The sequence below is a fragment of the Macrosteles quadrilineatus genome, unplaced genomic scaffold (genome assembly GCF_028750875.1).
Source record: "Macrosteles quadrilineatus isolate MER2022 unplaced genomic scaffold, UCM_ALF_1.0 Scaffold_1__1_contigs__length_201487025, whole genome shotgun sequence".
NCBI lineage: Eukaryota > Metazoa > Arthropoda > Insecta > Hemiptera > Cicadellidae > Macrosteles > Macrosteles quadrilineatus.
In genome coordinates, this window is record NW_026542594.1 from 80,631,168 (window position 1) to 80,651,193 (window position 20,026).

Sequence of the window (20,026 nt, forward strand, 5' to 3'; positions counted from 1 at the left end):
ACTGATTATTTTACTTTCCCATCCCAGAACTTAATCTCCGAAGTACTGAGATATTCCAAGTAATAACTTATTACATCTTGGGGTTTTAATTAGCATCAAACTATTACCATAGACTAAATCCCAATGAAAAAAAACAGGCAGAATCTCAATTTCTTTAAATAGCGATAAAACGAAAAATCGTTGTGAAAAGCAATTTTGAAACTAATATGATTTATGATATTATGATTTATATATTATGATTTATGCTGACCAAATGATCAGCTGTTGTTTTTAATTTTAAATGTGAAGCCTAGTATCTAAATATATAAAAGGCAAAGCCCTCACTGACTCACTGACTGACTCACTCACTCACTCACTCATCACTACTTCTCCCACTTCCCATTTACCTAGGAGGCTGAATTTCGGTACACTGATTCTTTGGGCATTAAATAGGAAAACTAAGTAGTTTTTATTCTGATTGGACTCTCGGGCTCCGCCCCAGTGGCTCTGGAGTTTCCCATGTTAACCTTAAGGTTTTTCATATTTAAAAGGAATTAATGAATCTTAACAGCTGTTTCAATTGAATTAAACAAGTTGGTTCTGTTCTATGATGTTCAATAGCATTAAAGTTACAAGGATTACCAACAGGGTGCAGCACTATATATTTTTTTTATTATTTATGACAATAGCTAATTTGCAACCAAAAGGTGAGTGAGCGTAGCGAGCGAACTTCAACCTGAAGGGCAAGTGAGCGGAGCGAACAAGCTCCAACCTAAAGGTGAGTGAGCGTAGCGAACAAACTTCAACCAAGACGTGATTGAGGCATGCGAATACTTATGAAGTTAAACAGGGCAAAGCCCGCGGGTACAGCTAGTAATTAACTAAAAAAGAACTGAACATACCCATCCAAATAAAAATTGGCTAAGGTTATATTCCCATCTTTAAAAAGGAAATCACAAAGATCCATCATGCTATCGCCCTATCTCAGTTTTGCCCGCTTTTTTCCTTAATGAGGTATAGTCAGGACTGGCCAGGTCCGCAATCACAGAGGTTAGGAAAGAAATTGTGAAATTTTGTTTCTTTAGGGTCAAAAATGGGAAAACTAATTTTTACCCTATAAAACCCCCCATAAACTCCTGTTCCCATAGTCTGATCATGCTGGTTCGCGAACTTGTTCGAATAAACGTAGGTTTACACGTTTGTACCAAATTTCATCAAAATCAGATCATTTTTGCTCGATTTATCGCGCTAACGGACACACATATATATATATATATATATATATATATATGAATTGAACGGAGGGTGTTTTTGACCTCTGGGGACCTCATAACAAAAAAGTAAATCGGTCCCGGGTCTAGGTCTTACCATGAGACCTTCCAATAACTAGGCAAGCACAGATTAATTGTCCAGGTAGTAGAGTGGTGATAGTGCTCAATTTTAAATCTAAATGTTGCTGGTCTAATCCCCAACAAAATCAATTCTGGTATCGGGATGCTAAAGTACTTTCACTGTGATCATGGCATTAATGTCCGAAACACGTGTAAGTAATATAAAATTAAATGTTTTTATGGTACTTTGTTATTTTAATTTACTTAGTAATATATATATATTAGTGATAGGTCGGATCCGGATATCGGACTACCGGATCTGAGCTAGAACCGACGCCCGATCGGATCCACAAAAAATCGGATCTTGGGCTGGATTCGGTTTTAATGGATCCGATTTTGTTTATACTATTAACACAAAACGGGCGAGTATTGTGTCGCAAGGGATTTTGGAATGAAAAAAGGAATTGCTGCTTCTTTCAAGAGCAAGTTTGATGGAGTAACAGAGCTCAAGTCACAGAATGTAAATGTCGGTGGCTGTGCATCTTTAAATGTTGATGGGCGTTACATATTTTACTTGGTAACAAAAGATTGCACCTATGGAAAACCAACTTACGAGACCTTGCAAAGCTCACTGAGATGTCTAAAGGCTAAATGCCAGGAGTTTAAGGTTTCTAAGCTGGCAATGCCAAGGATTGGTTGTGGACTAGATGGACTTAAATGGAGCACTGTAAAAAATATCATCAGCAGAACCTTTCAAGACCTAGATGTGACTATCAACATTTACCAATTTAACTGTAGGGGAGTACCTGAATGGGAGATGAAAAAACAGACTATCTAATTTATGACAGTTCAACAAAGGACGGGCAGATTCAATCTCAGAAGAACATCATTTCCGGTACCAATAAAAATTCTCCAGAATCTGTGAACTCTGGAAACAATACCAATGATGCTAATCAACCTCAGCAAACTGAAGTACACAACAGGACCTCTGAAGTAAATTCACCTGACACAGGCTTCTGCGGATTTGAAACACCTGATAGAAGTGAGATGGAAGAAATGAAATAGAGACTGATTACTGTTCAAGACCAGATGCTCAACCAATTACAGGGATGTGTCATACAGTCTGCACTCACTCTTCAGCCTTCTTCATCTACTCCAAGGATGTCTAAAAACAACTCTCCTAAAGAACATTATTTTTAAGGAAAAGACAACCGAAATTGTATCCAGTATAGAATACAACACTACTTTAGGAGGTATGGCCAATGGGGAGTCAGAACAGATCCCTGCAAATCTAACAAATCATGAAATAAGAAAAGAAATTATTTCAGAAGATGTTAACTTTTTAAGCTTGAGCCGTCTCAAAAGTAAAGGGAGTTCATGGCTGGCTCACTTGAATATTCAAGGGGGGCTTATTGATAAATTAGACGACTTAAAAATACTATTACATAATTCTTCAATAAATTTTTTGTGTCTAAATGAACATTGGTTAAAGGAAGAGCAGGGATTTGTTTTGAACTCCATTCCTGGATATAAATTGGGTGCAGCATATTATAGAAAGAACCATGTAAAGGGAGAATCATGTTTAATATTGAAAGATTATATTGTTTTTAAAGAAAGGTAAGATTTGGAGGTATTCAATCAGGATTTAGTATTTGAATCTTCTTCTATTGAGGTTCCAAAGCAAAACTTGATTATTGTCTCTCTTTACAGGATCCCTGATAGGAGTAATGTACCTTTTTTTTAAGTAAACTAGACCAATTTCTGGCTGTACTGTATAAAGAATCAAAAATTAAGCATATTTTTATCTCTGCTGATATTAATATTGATGTACTAGACTCCACAAAACACCAACAACTCAAATCAGATTTTTTAAACCTCATCACTTGTTATGGATTTGTTATCAATTTTTGCAACCCCACAAGAATTGCTGGTAACAATTGCTGGTAAAACCTGTATCGATAATATTTTAGCAAACAATTTTTTTCAACATACCTTTCATGAAATACTTAATGTAGAACTAGGGATTTCAGATCACAGAGCACTTTTCATTAATATCACTTCTGTTGTCAATGAACACAAGCACACAGATAAAAATGCCAAAGTTGTTCTTAAGAGATCTTTTTCAAGTAGAAACCGCAGTTTATTTAGACACTCTTTACAAAATATAGATTGGAATCTTGTCAGTAACGAAACATTCCAAGTGAATTTCAATAATTTTTATGCTAAGTTTGTTGGAGTGTTTAATGAAGCCTTTCCCTTAAGAAATATACAACAAAAATTAAGGAGGGGTAGTAAAAATAAAAATGATTGGATAACTGTGGGTATTAAAACATCTAGTATACATAAGAGACAACTACATCAGTTAGCAAAAACATCTGTGGATCCGTTATTTTTGGATTATGTAAAACATTATAAGAAAATATTTAAATATGTATGTAAAGCAGCTAAACTATTAAGTAACCGGCTTAAAATAAGCAGTGCTACAGACAAATCCAAAGCAGCATGGAATATTGTAAAAACGGAGCTTGGCAACATTGAAAAATGTCAGAATTTTCCAAACTTGATAGTTAACGATAAGGAAGTGACATTAGGGTCTGAAATTGCTAACGTTTTGAATATGAAATTTTTACAATCATCCAATTCATTAAATATTGTACCTTGTGTTGAAGATGCCCTTGGTTTCCTTGACAGGGTTTTGCCACCTTCTTTGCCAGTTTTTTGTTTCAGTTGTGTAACAATGAAAGAAGTAAAAGATGTAATACGTTCAATTAAAAATAAGAAGTCAGTTGGATGGGATGAAATCTCAGTAGACCTCATAAAGGACAATGTAGACATAATTGCCAAACCTCTATGTAAATTAGTCAACCAATCTCTAACTGAGGGAATCTTCCCTGACCAGATGAAATATGCAATAATAAAACCAATTTTTAAAAAAGGTGGAGTCAATAACCCAGATAATTATCGACCAGTGTCAATACTGCCAGTTTTATCTAAGGTTTTTGAAAAGATAGTTTGTAAACAAATTTTAGCATTTTTTTTAATCAAATCATATTTTTTCCAGCAGTCAATCTGGCAGGAATACTTCAATGGCAATTACTGAATTGGTAGAGCACATCTTGGAAGCCTTGGATGAATCACAGAGGGTATCTGGTATTTTCTGTGATCTATCCAAGGCTTTTGATTGAGTATTGCATGAGATTCTATAAGAAAGTTAAAAAAATAATTTCTCAAAAACTGCAGTTTCTTGGCTTTGTTCATACTTAAGTAACCGTAAGCAACGAGTTGTAATTGAAAGAGATTCATTAAAATTTCAATCAGATTTGCAAAAGATTTCATTTGGTGTTCCCCAGGGTTCAATCCTTGGCCCAATATTGTTCTTAATTTATATAAATGATCTTGGATAGATATTTATAAGTATGTAAAGCAGCTAAGCTATTAAGTAACCGGCTTAAAATAAGCAGTGCTACAGACAAATCCAAAGCAGCATGGAATATTGTAAAAATGGAGCTTGGCAACATTGAAAAATGTCAGAATTTTCCAAACTTGATAGTTAACGATAAGGAAGTGACATCAGGGTCTGAAATTGCTAACGTTTTAAATATTATACATACTATATATACGTACTTATACTTATACTACTTTATATACGTACTAATGGACTAAAACTAAATTGTGAAAAAACAAATCTGATGAAATTTCAAACAGCACAAAGTAATGACTCTACAAAATTTACAGTTGAGTTTTTAAATACTGAAATTACATCTAAAATACAGAATAAATTTTTGGGATTAACAATTGACCAAAATTTAAACTGGAAAAAATACATAACAATACTCGGCAATAAACTGAATTCCGCTTGTTTCCAAATGCTTGTGTTAAGGGATAGAACTGATTTAGAAACTAGATTAATGGTTTATTTTGCCTATTTTTATTCCATTATGAAATATGGAATTGAACTATGGGGTTCATCAGCTGATTGGAAAAAAATATTCAAGTTTCAAAAAAGAATTGTTCGCATTATGACATTTTCGCGGCCATGAGTCTTATGCAAGCCAATCTTTAAACAGTTAGGATTATTGAGCCTTCCCTCTCTCTATATATATTCATGCTTACTGTTCATTCAGAAGAATTTTGATCTTCTTTGTGGACAGCAGCGCATACAACACAAGGTGCAAAGACAACTTTCAATACCGAATACATAACTTAACAATCTATGAATAGGGCCCTAGTTACATGGGTATGAAGTTCTTTAATAATCTACCAACAAACATTAAAAGCCAAATCCGTTTAAAGAGTTTTAAGAATATTTTAAAAAGTTATCTTTTAAACCAAGTATTTTACTCTGCAAGTGACGTTTTACAAAATTAATGCAGCATTGTTGTATTTAATTGTTGTTTTAGAGTCAGACAAAAATGTTCTGTAACTTAATAGTATTTTTAGGTTTAATAGTTAATAGTTTGCCAGTTTCGAGTCAGTTTGGTTTAAAATTGTAAAAAATCAATATTTGTTCAAATGTAACTTGCGTTTACATAAAATGATGGATAATTTGTATTACTGTAGATTCTACAGTAATACAAATGTAGAAATAAGCAAGAGGTAGTTGTCCTAATCTATTTTTATAGCTGTCACAACCAATAGGTCAACTCAAAGCAGTCACCGGTGACTGACTGGCAATGGTATACTGACTTCACACAGAATAGAATGACATGATCGGTAGTGATTTTATTTTAAAGTAGGCCTACTGTTTCATAATAGAAATTACACTACTGAACTGTTACGTAAGCAATAAATTTATATTTTAAAAAGCCAGAATAGAAACACTATAAAGGCCAAACAATAGAAGGGAGGGAGGGGTTGTGCAATGACCTCGAAATGAGCGGCATAGCAACAGTGAAGTGATTTAATAGTGAGTAGGTGGTTGGGGGGGAAGGGAAGGGGACCTTTGAGCTATATTTAGACTAGACTTTCACCACTTCCCAAATGGCTGGGTAGGGGGATTACAATAGCAGGTTTTTTCCTTGCCTGGTTTGACCTTTGTCTTTTTGTGTAGGAGATTTGAATAATCAAAAATATAATTTGAATTGACCACAATTATTTAGCATTGATAATACAATTTGCAAGGGACCAGGAGAAATATTATTCGAATTAGAGTTAATGCCATGATTTGCATTTTTATGTCAACATACAACATTGCGCAATCATGATGTTTTGGGTCATTGACCTTTATTACTAATATCCAATATTAATATTGGATATTAATTGGATATTAGTTATAAACCAGTTCAGGAGCAATTCCACATCTTATGAAGCTTTAAAGCTTTACAACACACTGAAGAGAGATGCAGAAAATGAGGATGAAACAGTCTTAAGTATCTTAAAAACGTTGGAAAAACACTGTATTCCTAAAAAGAATGAGACTATGGCAATACATCGTTTCTTAACTCGTAAACAGAGAGATGGGGAAAGTTTTGATAAATATTTGATTGATTTAAAGTCACTTGTAAGCCCTTGCGAATTTAAGGATCAAGAAGATAAACTCCTACGGTCCCAAATCATATCTGGAATTTCCTCTGCGAGCGTTAAAGAACGCCTTCTAAGAGACAATGTTCCTCTAGAAAAAGTAATTGATTACTGCAGATGCGTAGAAACAGCAGAAGAAAACTTGAAGCAATTGATGAAAAATGATCAGCCAACCTATATTGATGACGTTACTATTAACAAGACTCAAAAATCACAGACTAATAAGCAAAATTACAGCCAAGCTACAAATGGTAATTCCTCAATGATCAGGCCTAGAGCTTATGATAATGAGGGTGCAAGATGTTCAAGATGTGGATATTTTCACAAAGGCCAACCTTGTCCTGCACAAAATAAAGTATGCTTAAAATGTCAAAAACCCAATCACTTTGCTAAAGTATGCAAGACAAAAATTTTCAATGGCCATGAATTAGAATCTACTGCTCGAATTGATGAAACACAGTCAGAGTGGATGCTTAACGATGAAGTCGATGAGACTATGTTTTAATCCCAACTCTTGATGAAATAACCACTAAGTTGGCTAAGAAAAAATACTTCTGTGTGTTTGATTTGAAGGATGGGTTCCATCAGGTTCCCTTGGATCCAGAATCTTCAAAACTGTGTACATTTAGCACTCCGTTTGGCACTTATCGTTATTTACGAGCACCATTTGGTCTCTCAGTTCTTCCAGAGTACTTTCATGAAACGACATCAAAGTTTTTGAGTGACGTTAAGGGGGTTGTAGTGTACTTTGACGATATACTGTGTGCAGCAGAAACAAAAGAAGAGTTGTACAAAATTGTACTTGAAGTTATCAATGTGGCAAGGAAAAACCACATTCAACTGAATAAGGATAAAATTCAATACTTTGTTGAAAAAGTTTGATTTTTAGGACAAGAATTCGATTTTAATGGTGTTAAGCCTGACTGTGAAAGAATCAGAGCTATCAATGAACTGGGAATACCTAAGAATAAGACAGAACTTCAACGAATTTTAGGCACTGTGAATTACCTTAGGCCTTTCATTCCTAACTTAGCAGAGCACTGCTCATTCTTTCAAGAGTTGTTGAAAAAGAATGTAGTTTTTCAGTGGACCCCCGAACACAGTTGTCATTTGGACAAACTGAAGGAAACTATTACAGCGGCTGCTTTACTTAGTCCCTTTGATTTTGACTCTCCAATAACTATTCAAGCAGATGCAAGTAACTATTCTCTTGGTTGTTCCTTGTCCCAAAATGGGAAGCCTGTTATGTTTGGATCCAGGTCACTTACTGAAAGTGAAAAGAACTACGCACAGATTGAGAAAGAGCTACTCGCAATTGTATATGCTTTTGAAAAGTTTCATAACTTAGCCTATGGACACTTCAGCATTGAAGTACAAACGGATCATTCTCCTTTGCTATCAATTTTCAATAAACAAATTCATCAAATAAAGAACAATCGTTTAAGAAGGTTGTGGCTGAAGTTACTTAAGTACTCATTCAATGTGAAGTTCGTTCCAGGAAATAAACTATATGTTGCAGATCTTCTATCAAGACAGTGTGCTCCTACAAAATCACAAGAAGATGAAAGTATGTTGGATGTTGTTCACTCAGTTCATGACATTACAATAAATGTAAAAACAATGGATCAGTATATAAAATCTACAAATGAAGACGAATCCTTATACAAAGTTATGCAGTTTTATCAAGAAGGTTGGCCCAGCAAAGTTTCGCCGAATAACCATGAACTAATGCATTATTTTAGAATACGAAATGACCTAACAGTTCAAGATGGACTAGTGTATTTTAACGAAAGGTTGATAGTGCCACCATCTATGCGAAGGTATACATTACAGACACTCCATGAAACTCACTTGGGATTCAACAAGTTAAAGAAGAAAGCTCAAGAACTTGTTTACTGGCCTGGATTAATTTCAGATTTGAAAAATCTTATTGACAGCTGTGCTACTTGCGCTAAGTTTATGCGAGCAAAATTGAAAGAGCCACTTCAACCTCATGAAGTTTTTGACATGCCTTTTTACAAGGTAGCTGCAGACATAGCCGATTTCGACAATCAAAGTTATTTAGTGTCAATAGGTTATTACTCAAGATGGATTGAAGTTGAGCGTATTCGAGATAAAAAAGCAACAACTGTCATTGCAGCATTGAAGCCAATTTTTGCTCGTTTTGGAATACCAAGTATTTTTGTAAGTGACAATGTCCCATTCAACTCTCAAGAATTCATTGACTTCAGTAAATTGTGGAAGTTTGAAGTAAAGTTTACTAGTCCCCATTATCCTCGCAGTAATGGACTCGCGGAGAAAGCAGTAGGCATAGTTAAGTCAATGTTGCAAAAGTCAAAGCATGAAAAGTCAGACTTTAGTTTATATCTTCTAAATTATCGGTCATCTCCAGTTGCGAATCTTAGGTATTCTCCTTCGCAACTACTTCAAAGTAGAGTTCTGAACACTAAGTTACCTGTAATACCATCAAAACTTAAACCACGGATTATTGATGATAAAGAAGTGACAAGCAAACTTGGCCAGGGTATGCAGTATAATAAAACAGCACTAAAGAAAACCAGTGATTTCATGAAGGGACAAAAAGTATTAATCAGGAATGTTTCCAACCTTCAGTGGGAAGAAGGGTTAATAGTTGATGTGCTGGGAAACAGATCATACATTGTTGAAGTAAATGGGAGAAAGTTGCGTCGTAATTCGTGGTATATTCGACCCTTCATTGAACGTACCAGAACAAGGATAGTCAAAGCTCCAAAAAAATTAGATTTGTGAAAAGGGGCATGTTTGGTTAAAAGTATTCCTTGATCTGCTTATAATCATATGTTATATTATGTCATCATTGTTATTGTTTACATTTGAATGTTTTACAAGTTGTACACAGATTCAGTTCAGTAATAAAGATACTTTTGTTAAATATAGAAATTATTAATTTCTATTAAACAGGAACTACCAAAGATAGTCCTGTACATGGACACAGATAGTCCTGTATATGGACACAGTTAGTCTTTGACGTTGCCTAACCATATTAATTATTTAAAAAAACCCGCCCTTGAAAAAATAAAAAAACGTATCTGTATTTGGATCTGATGATTCAGATCCGGTACCGAAATTTTCTTGGATCCGCCCATCACTAATATATATGAATTTCAACGGATGGTGTTTTTGGCTTCTAGGGACATCAAAATGAATCGGTCCCGGGTCTAGGTCTTACCATGAGACCTACTGTAATAACTTATTGCCTATGGGAAATTTGATAAAAGGTTGATATTACAAAGTAACAAAAACAGGGTTTGGACAGTTCCCTTACAAAATACACTTGAAAATGCCAATGATGATGAAAACCCCAATGCTTATAACCACACAGCTACCCAGCTTAACCATCATACTATTTACTATAGTAATTTTTTTCTGTATAACAAACTAGATATACTACAATCTAACAAATATACTTACTTTTAAATTATTTTCAACTGAGTTAATGAAGAGTGTAACCAAGTTATCAGGACCCAAGAACTTTAAATCAGGGCAGCTGCTTGTATCTTGTGGGTTCAATGTTACTAACATTGATACATTCTCACCTGCATACAAATGTCATTACTGTTCACATGATTTAATTTCACACTAGTGTACATGTTGCTCGAAATCGAGCAATTACAAAGAAGTAAAGTAGTTACAGTATTTAAAAACAAATAACTTATTTCAAAATGAATAAAAGTCATAATTTATGATGAGTTTAAAAGACTCAACTCATATATTACGTACCTAACAGTTCCATATAATCAACATTTCTAGTAAATATTTTACTATATTTATATTATATATATATTTTTTTGTAAATATTTTTTTTAGTAAATATTTTATAGTAATTATTTTATCATTTTTCAAAAGCTGATCTGGTTTTTTAGTGTATTCTACAAATCTTTCCCACTTATAGCCGCATTAGGTTGTCCATGTTGATCTTTGTCAATGATAATGTAGTCTGCATAGTACTACCCGTTGTCGCCTGTACGTTTACAAATTTCAGTCATTTTTTATAGCGATAACATTTTGTTTACATTACTTAAGAACTGTCTGATTTTGTGCATAACCTCTCTGTCATAATTTTATTTGCTTCAATTGGCATTACTTTTTTTTCTTTATTGTAACATAACAATTTTTTAATTGCAGCATAGCTAAAAAACAGGTGACATTGTCAAATTATGTAATAATAACATTAAAAAGTAAATATAAATATGAATAGCTAGAATTAAAGATAAATCTAATAATTATAAACCATCCACAATGTCTTAGAATAGAAATAAATTACAATAAAAGGAGATTAAGTGGAAAGTTAAAGATTAAAATAATTACAGAATCGAGCTGTCCATTAAAAATTCATTAATGCTGTAATAAGTTTTACCTAGTAAAAGGTTGGCAAGGCTGCTTTTAAAAGAATTAGTATTTATTAATATTTTTAATTTTGGGTCTAATTTATTAAAAAAAAAATTCCCCATGTGGGAAGGTGTTTTTTCAACAAGTTTGAGATTGTGTCTAGGATACTGAAAATTATTTTTGAATCTCGTATTATACGAATGCTCAAAGTTTCCGCTGCAAAATTGAGGGTAGTTGGATTGTACAGTTAGCAAGGTTTTATAAATAATCAAATTTGAAACTGACATTATATTTAACTGTTTATAAATTGGTTTACATGAAGCTTTCCATGGTGAAAAAGTTATGATTTGCAAAAACCTTTTTTGGACTTTGAAAATTCTATTTATATCTGTTGAGTAGCCCCAAAATTCAATACCATATTGAAGTATAGAGTAAAAATAAGCGTAATACATCATCACTGAAGTTTTTAAGTCTATTGTATCCCTTAAACATAAAATTTGGAAACAAGCAGAGTTGAGTTTGCCCAAAACATATTCAACACACCTATCCCACGCCAAATGCTTGTCAATGTACAGGCCTAAAAATTTAACATTTTCATCAGTTGAAAGCTGTGTTAAAGCATTTACATTTTGTCTATTCTGGGGTGTAAAAAATCTAACCAATTGAGTTTTATCTTGATTCATTATCAATCCATTTTTATCAAACCAGTTCCCTAGCTCATCAAGACACTCGGTAACTTTGAAAACTAATTCCTCATAATTTTTTGATCTGACAACTGCAGTAGTGTCATCTGCATACAGAATAAGACTATTGGAAACATTTTTAGGTAAATCATTTATGTATATAAGAAACAGAAGTGGCCCCAGAATGGACCCTTGAGGCACCCCGACTTTAATTTCCTCCCAATTAGATTTTATTTCTTGATTATTTTTAGTTATTTTTGTCCTTTGGAAGCGAGCATTTAAGTAGGATCCAAGCCAAGATATTGATTTAGTAGAAAATTTATAAAATGCTAATTTCTTTAGAAGAAGGTTGTGGTTAACACAATCAAATGCCTTAGACAAGTCACAGAACACACCCATTGTGCTCTGCAACCCATCCAAGGCCCATGCCACCTCATCGATGAACTCAGCTAAAGCATTCATTGTGCCAAGGCCTTTTCTAAAACCGAACTGTTTTTCAGAAAATATATTAAAAGCTTCCATAAAATTTGTGATTTGGTTACAAGCAATCTTTTCAAATACCTTGGAGAATGTAGGCAGGAGTGAAATTGGCCTGTAATTGTCTGGGTTATGTTTTTCTCCCTTTTTAAAAAGAGGTTTAAGCTCTGCAAATTTTAAATGATTTGGGAAAATATTGGTTTGAAAAGATTGATTTATGATAATTGAAAGAGGTTCAGCTATAGAATTAGAAACAGTTTTTATAATGTCAAGAGGAATTTCATCCCAGCCTGCTGATCTTTTATTACTGAAAGATTTAATAACTTGAATTACATCTGTCTTATTTATTGTTTGAAAATCAAACTTTTGATTTTGAGAATCGGCAATCAAATTTTGTGTAAGCCTTAATGCCTCACATTCAGTAGGAGATTAACCCGATTTCTTTTGAGATATTAACAAATTTAGTATTGCTAAATTCTGAAATATCGTTAGCATTGCTGAGTGTTTTATTGTTTACCTTAATGTCGGGGAAATCATAATCTGCCTTAACCAGACCCAGTTTAGATTTGATTACGGACCAAGCAGCCTTACTGTTGTTTTCAGATTCTCTAATGAATTTAGCATTACACAATTTTTTTGATCTATTACATATTTGCTTGAAAATGACCTTATACTTTTTAACATAATTAATAAAATCAACATCATTAGATGTTTTAGCTAGTTGACTCAACTGTCGTTTCCTTAGGCAAGATATTCTAATACCTTTGGTAACCCATGGTTTTTTTATGTCGAACTTTGTTATTGTAAAACTTGAGAGGGAAAGCCTCCTCAAATATGTTTTGAACATTTTGGAAAAAATGTACACAGTTTTCATCAAAGCAGTTTTTGGCATTTACATTCCATGTGGTCTCTCTCAATTTATCTACAAACTTGTTAATATTGTTCTCAGAGAATAGCCGTTTTTTACTTTAGAATTTTTTGTTTTGTTTGTTATTGTTATCAGAATTACTAAAAATATTTAGAAATATTGCCCTATGGTCAGAAAAACCTAACTCCATATTCATTGTTAAAACTGAGTTTTGTGACTTCATTTTATGTGTTAAGACATTGTCAATCAGGGCCGGTTCTAGGAATTTTCCAGAGTTAAGCGAACACCCGAATCAGCGCCACTTAGGATTCCCCCACAACCCCCCCCCCCCCACAAACCATAACCGTATTTGTGAATTTTTTCCCAATAATTTTGGGAAGAACTTGTTTATAAGTTTAGGTTAGAAAAATACTTGCAATAAAAGACTGTTTATTATTCGCAGAAATTTAACATTTTTACACTTTACTCATCATATAAACTTTAGCAAAACCAAGGCCACACTAAAAAAAACAGGCCGTAATCAAGGCCACACTAAAAAAAAACAGGCCGTAATTCTCGTCAATCATTACGTCACGATAGAAGACGGCAATGACGTAGTTAAGGTTATATTTTTGTTTTCCATGAAAAGATTAAAACAAGCAGCTGATCACAAACGGTAAACATTACGTCATTGCCGTCTTCTATCGTGACTTCTTTGGGCTGACTGGACTCGCCACCAAACAAAAATCTCGATTTAAACAAAAATCTACTCATTGATTTGGCTTGTTTTTTTATCTTCCTCTTCCAAATTCGCCTTACCCTTTTTATAATAAGTGCCAGACGTTTTCTTTTTTTCTGCCATTGTTTTCTTAGTATCGGCTCGCTAGATATTTTACTCATTTATTCAGTTTATACTTTCTTCTTATTTAATGCGCTAATTATAAATTAAACTTAAAACACTCGTAATCATTCACTTATCAACAATCATGAATCATCAAAGAACGCCATTACGATACCGATACACGCTAATACGCTAATACCCTAAAAGAGTGCAATACAACGTAATGCTCTGCTCTAGGATAAGAGTCAGAAGGGTGGGAAGGGAGGGGGAAGTTTCTTGTTGTGACAATTAGCGCTGCGCGCTTGCTTATCTCATCTCGAGCATGAGTGAGTCGTGAAATGAAACCCACAGGCGCCGCGCTGTGCGCTGCCGAGCGTCAGCTCACTACAAAATCGAAACTGCAAATGGCATTGAGTCCTTGAGTTGTACTGCTGTACAAATATACACATTTTTCAAGTGCTGTTGGTACAAACAGAATAAATGCCAAAATAAACAAAATTACGTTGTTCACGTAAAAATGCGGCCGCGTAGTTCGCGTATGGGTTAACCGGCCCTGTTGTCAATGCAAGACTTTGTAGATTTGGTGATTCTTGGGGGAGAAGTAAAATTGAGTATGAAACCGTACTGTTTCAACAAGGACATTAAGTCTAACCTTTGTTTGGGAAGGCAACAATCTTCTAATACATCTACATTAAAATCGCCTGCTATATATTTTTTGTTTTTGAAGATTTACAGAACATTTTAAGTAAACTTTCCATCTTATATAAAAACGATTTGGAATTTTCGAAATATGGAGTCCTATAAATTGAGATTACGATAACATCCAGAGTTACAATTTCGATACACGAGGCTTCAAAAACTGAATCTTTGTTTAGGACACATAACTCATCTCTTACAATATACTCTAAATTATATTTTAATAAAATACAGGAACCCCCATGAGTACCTGCATCCCTACAATAAAAATGAGCCAGATTGTAGTTAGGAATGCTATTTAATACTAACATATTATTCTTTTCAATCCAATGTTCATTCAAGCAAAGCACAGAAATATTTGAATTTTCCAAGATAATTTCCAAATCTTTTTTTTTTTTTTTTTTTTGCTTATAAAACCTCTTTCAATATTCAAGTGCATTAACCATAGAATATTTTCATTTTGTTTACAATCTGGCCATATCAAATTATTTCTTACACCTATTTCACAACTAATGTCAGACTTGCTAAAGAGTTTTTTTGTTGTTGGGAAGCTACTGAAGCAGCAGTAGTCTCTACCACTGTTGCCGGCGAGGATGTGGTTGGCTCAGGTGTTGAGTAGGGGTTGCCGACAATTATTTTGTCCGAGACACAAATAGAGGCTGTTAGAGGCTGTGAAACCTGGCTCAGGCTAGTGGGTTGCTGCTCTTCTAGTCCGGTACTCCGCTTTTCCACTGCTCGTAGGTGTGTACCATCTTCTATGGGCTCTTTTCGTAGTAAAACCTGCTCCTCAAGCTGAGACATTGCTTCTAAAATTTCGCTCTGAAGAACCACTGAAAAACTGATCATGTGAAAGACCCTTCCAAAGTGGTCTTTGTGCTGTAGGTTGGTCATATGAAACAAAATATATGTTTGCATTGGTTCTTTTTTGGAAATTCACAATGTTTTGAGCAAAATGCTGCACATTGATTTGGTCACGCAAACAGCCCATAGGAGAGCAGATGAGCGTTGAACTTTGCTTTTGTTAATTAACTGAAAATTGTAGCGCCATTGTGTACTATTTGCATGGTTAGTTTACTGTCTATTAAGTCTGTAGTTTGAGGTCGGCCAAATCTCTACCTGAAGACCACTGCAACTCCTGCTGACATGTGTCTACTGTCTTCAAAATCCTGAGAGATTGTGTGTGCAAAGGCTGTGGTGGTGTCATATTTATATTTAGTAATCATATCTTCCATATTAACATTGACAACATTAATATCTTGTCTTGTAACATTTGATTGAAGCCTTGGAGGATTTCTGGAAGAATTAGATAAGTTGTCTGATACTGATGGCAATTTACTTATCTTGTTCACAATATCCACTGTCACTTTAGCTAGTTTTACTGTCTAAAGTGTTTTACTGTCACTTTGTCTAGTTACTGTTAAAACTAGGGATGGTCAAGTCTCGAAATTTCAGGAAATTTTCGGGAAATTTTCAATCTCGTTACACGAGACGAGATTACTTTTTGGCCGAGATTTTTATCGAGACGAGAATTAAAAAAAAAAAAAAAATTAAAAACGCCTGCAGAAAGTCAATGCAATACCCGCAATACAGGAGCGTGTTGTAGTTGCGTTTCCTTTTCGAAGGCGTTCTTATTTAATTAATTCTTTTAATGTAAATATTACTTTAATTCTTTTAATGTAAATATTACTTTCATTATTTTAATAATATTACTTTAATAACATTTGAGAAGTTTTGTTAAGTGTAAGCAGTGTGAGGAATGTTTTATTACTATAAAAAAAGTCAAAACAAGTAACTATTTTATAAAAATTAATATTGCTTTTATTTTATGATTTATTTTATTTTAGGATAAGTTGAACTCTATCCTAACTGATATCACCATGTTTCCTAATCGTAGGCATTTTTAATAAGTTAGGCGTGATTAATAAAAAAATGTTATGCTGATGTTATTTAATGAAAGATTGTAAATATTCTTGCCTATTATCATTATTTTAGTATTTAAAAGGTCATCTAACAATGTTACAAAATCAGGTAAAAATTTCAAACGTGCATTTCCCGTTGTGTATGAGAAGAGAAATCTCGTCTCGATCTCGTCTCGAAATTTTATGAGAAATAAAAAATCTCGTCTCGTCTCGTCTCGAACTAAAAATCTAATCTCGTCCATCCCTAGTTAAAACGTAAGTTATATTTACCTGAAAAATGCAGAATTGAAAGGCCTAATGTTGTTCAGATGGTTTTTTGTTTCCCTTAAATGTAAAAAATGCAAATCCTTCAGTGGAAGTTTTATTAAGGTTTCTTGGATGTAGTCATATTATTTTTAAATCACTTGACTTTTATGAAAACATATTTAATGTCCTTCCCGTACCAGTTTAATTCAGCCTTAAAGTGTTTTTCCTTTGCCAATCATCATACAGTTAAGTACGTGTTGCCTAAAAAATTTTAAAACTTTGACTAACTTCCTTGTTCATTGTTTGTGGGAATCTTCATATTGTAGGTGTTCTTCATTGTATAGGATGATAATGGTAAATGGTTTTTTTTATCTCTATTTCTTCTACTTGGTGGCGTTCTATGACTTTCCTATGTTTCCATGGTTCAAAAATCGGTTCTTTCAATGATTGCTCAAGAAATACAGTACCATGTCAACTCATTTTTCTTATTTGGTAAAATACATCAAATTGCCCAGGCTTTCTCGATTTTTTACATTGTAATATGTACGAATGTAAATTAAAGTAGTAAATATTTAATTTCAACAAAATCAGTAAATGTACCCAATGCATTTCGTTGAATTGAAAAATAAATAACAGCAATTAAATTATACAGCTGATCAAAATGTAAACAATTATGTTCTTCATAAGTATTACATGGGAACTTTCAAAGCCACTGGGGCAGAGCCCAAGGGACTTTAAAAAAAATGTAAGGCCGGTTTGCAAATCTACGCGACACGCTCTTTCCAATGAGACGTCAATGGATAAAATCGGTTAAGAAATGGTAAAGGAGTTCAACCGACAAACTTTGTGTTTGCGTATTGATTATACAGGGTGATTTGTACTCAGTGTGACAAAATTTTTTTGGCGTAAGTACAAAGTAAATGAAGTGTGATGATGCATATTAAATGTTCCAAGTCTCAAAATTAGCTTCCCAAAAAATTATTTGACGTTTTTCAAAAATAACCATGCTTTTAAACTTAATACAGCGATTTCTCAATTACCTGTATATGGATTTGAGTAGATAATGTCATTTTCGTGTTCTACATTAAATTTTGAACAAGAATAATGGAAAATGATGGAGGATCAGTTGTAAAAACTCCATTGTAAATAGATTCAAAGATAAAAATTAAGATATTTGATAAAAATTGTAAAAACAATGGTCTATTGCATTTTTCACACCCTGTATACAAGAAAGTGTCGGAATATGTTAAAAACTGCGCCATTTTATAAGCTTTCCAACCATATGCTACACTATTGAGGTTTATGCCTGCTTATGTACGCGTTAATGGTTTGAAGACTACAAAGCATGGTGTCTTTAACATTTGAAACATATAAAGTCGGCATGTAAGCAAAAGTTGTATTTTTGTTTCAGCTTGAACAGTAAAAACAGTAAAAAAGTTCCCTGTTTTCTGGTATTCAAACCACTAAAACAAACAAAAAAATATCTAAACCTCAATAGTGTAGCATATAGTTGGAAAGCTTATAAAATGGCGCAGTTTTTAACATATTCCGACACTTTCTTGTATACAGGGTGTGAAAAATGCAATAGACCATTGCTTTTACAATTTTTATCAAATATCTTAATTTTTATCTTTGAATCTATTTACAATGGAGTTTTTACAACTGATCCTCCGTCATTTTCCATTATTCTTGTTCAAAATTTAATGTAGAACACGAAAATGACATTATCTACTCAAATCCATATACAGGTAATTGAGAAATCGCTGTATTAAGTTTAAAAGCATGGTTATTTTTGAAAAACGTCAAATAATTTTTGGGAAGCTAATTTTGAGACTTGGAACATTTTGATATGCATCATCACACTTCATTTACTTTGTACTCACACCAAAAAATTTTTGTCACACTGATCAATCACCCTGTATAGATTTCAACCTTTTACCATTCTTTTACTATAAGTCCAGGCAACGAAAGGATATAGAGGGAAATTTTTGGAACACAATTTCTGACTTCGTAACTTTGTTTAGCATAGTTAGGAGGTTAACATACCAAAAGTCCCCGCCTCTAGCCCTTGTGCTGTGGGGGAGGGGGGGGCTTGAAGGTACCATTTTTCGGTTTTTTGCTAATATCTCGGAAACCATGCGTCCAAGCAAAATTATGCTAATATACAAAATGAAAGGTTATTAAATTTCCAGCAAGTTTGTAGTTTACCATTTTTTTATATCTTCTATAGTTTTTGTGTTATTTGCCATCCAAAGTTTGTAAATTTGGAAAAATACATTTTTTTCTCATGTTTGTTGTTCTTTTTGACAAGTTGCCTCTCAAACTATGCACCCAAAAAATAAATACTGGGCATAGGGTTGTAGAGAATTAAATTCCCTTCAATAATATATATGAATTTACTAGTTTACCTCCTTCCGTTCAGATTTTAAAGCAAATTAACTGTCAGTATAAAAAAATTAAATTTAATTAAAATTTAAGAAAATTAAAATCTAGTGTTGAGCAAGGAATTTGAAGTCTTCCAACAGCTGTTGACTACTTAATATATTTTAATTTATCGCCTTACATTACTAATTGGTTGGAATATTCACTATCAAGTAGCTAAGGTGAGTGATGAGCGTCTAAAAATGGCACAGATACCCTATAGAAAATATACTTGTGGGCTGCCTAACCAGCTTCCTCACACTTGATGATCTATTGTAATGGGAAAATATGGTGTTATAACCATGTTAATGCATATAAAAGTGTCTATATGACACTGGAAACCAATCACAACCATTAAACTTAAACAAAGATAAATTACATATTTGAATGAATTAATATAAAAAATTACATCAGTAAGTAGCCTACTATTCTATCCATTGCTATCTTAGTTTAATAAGGACTACCATCCTCATCATTTTTATCCTTTTTTTCTCCATCGGACCTATTTTGGATATTGGTATACTGTTTTTCTTCATATTCTTAGTCATCTTTCCCAGGGACAACATTTTGACATTTTTGGCATACTTATTTTAGGCTTGCTTTTTTGCTACCTGATTTTGCACGAGTACAGTTTTATGTGCATAGGCAGAAAACAATTTTGAGGATATCCTTCAGTGTAGTTTCATGCTGAGTGTACT

General features: G+C 33.5%; 1 protein-coding gene across 4 annotated transcripts in view; it reads right to left on the minus strand.

Moving 5' to 3' along the window:
- LOC128983665 (E3 ubiquitin-protein ligase FANCL) overlaps nt 1–20,026 on the minus strand; it is a 160,862-nt gene that overhangs the window by 82,236 nt on the left and 58,600 nt on the right. For all 4 annotated transcript variants that reach the window (XM_054403044.1, XM_054403046.1, XM_054403042.1 and 1 more), the window contains one exon: nt 10,281–10,405. In XM_054403044.1, coding sequence (XP_054259019.1) covers nt 10,281–10,405 — 125 coding nt within the window. The remainder of the gene's footprint in view (nt 1–10,280; nt 10,406–20,026) is intronic.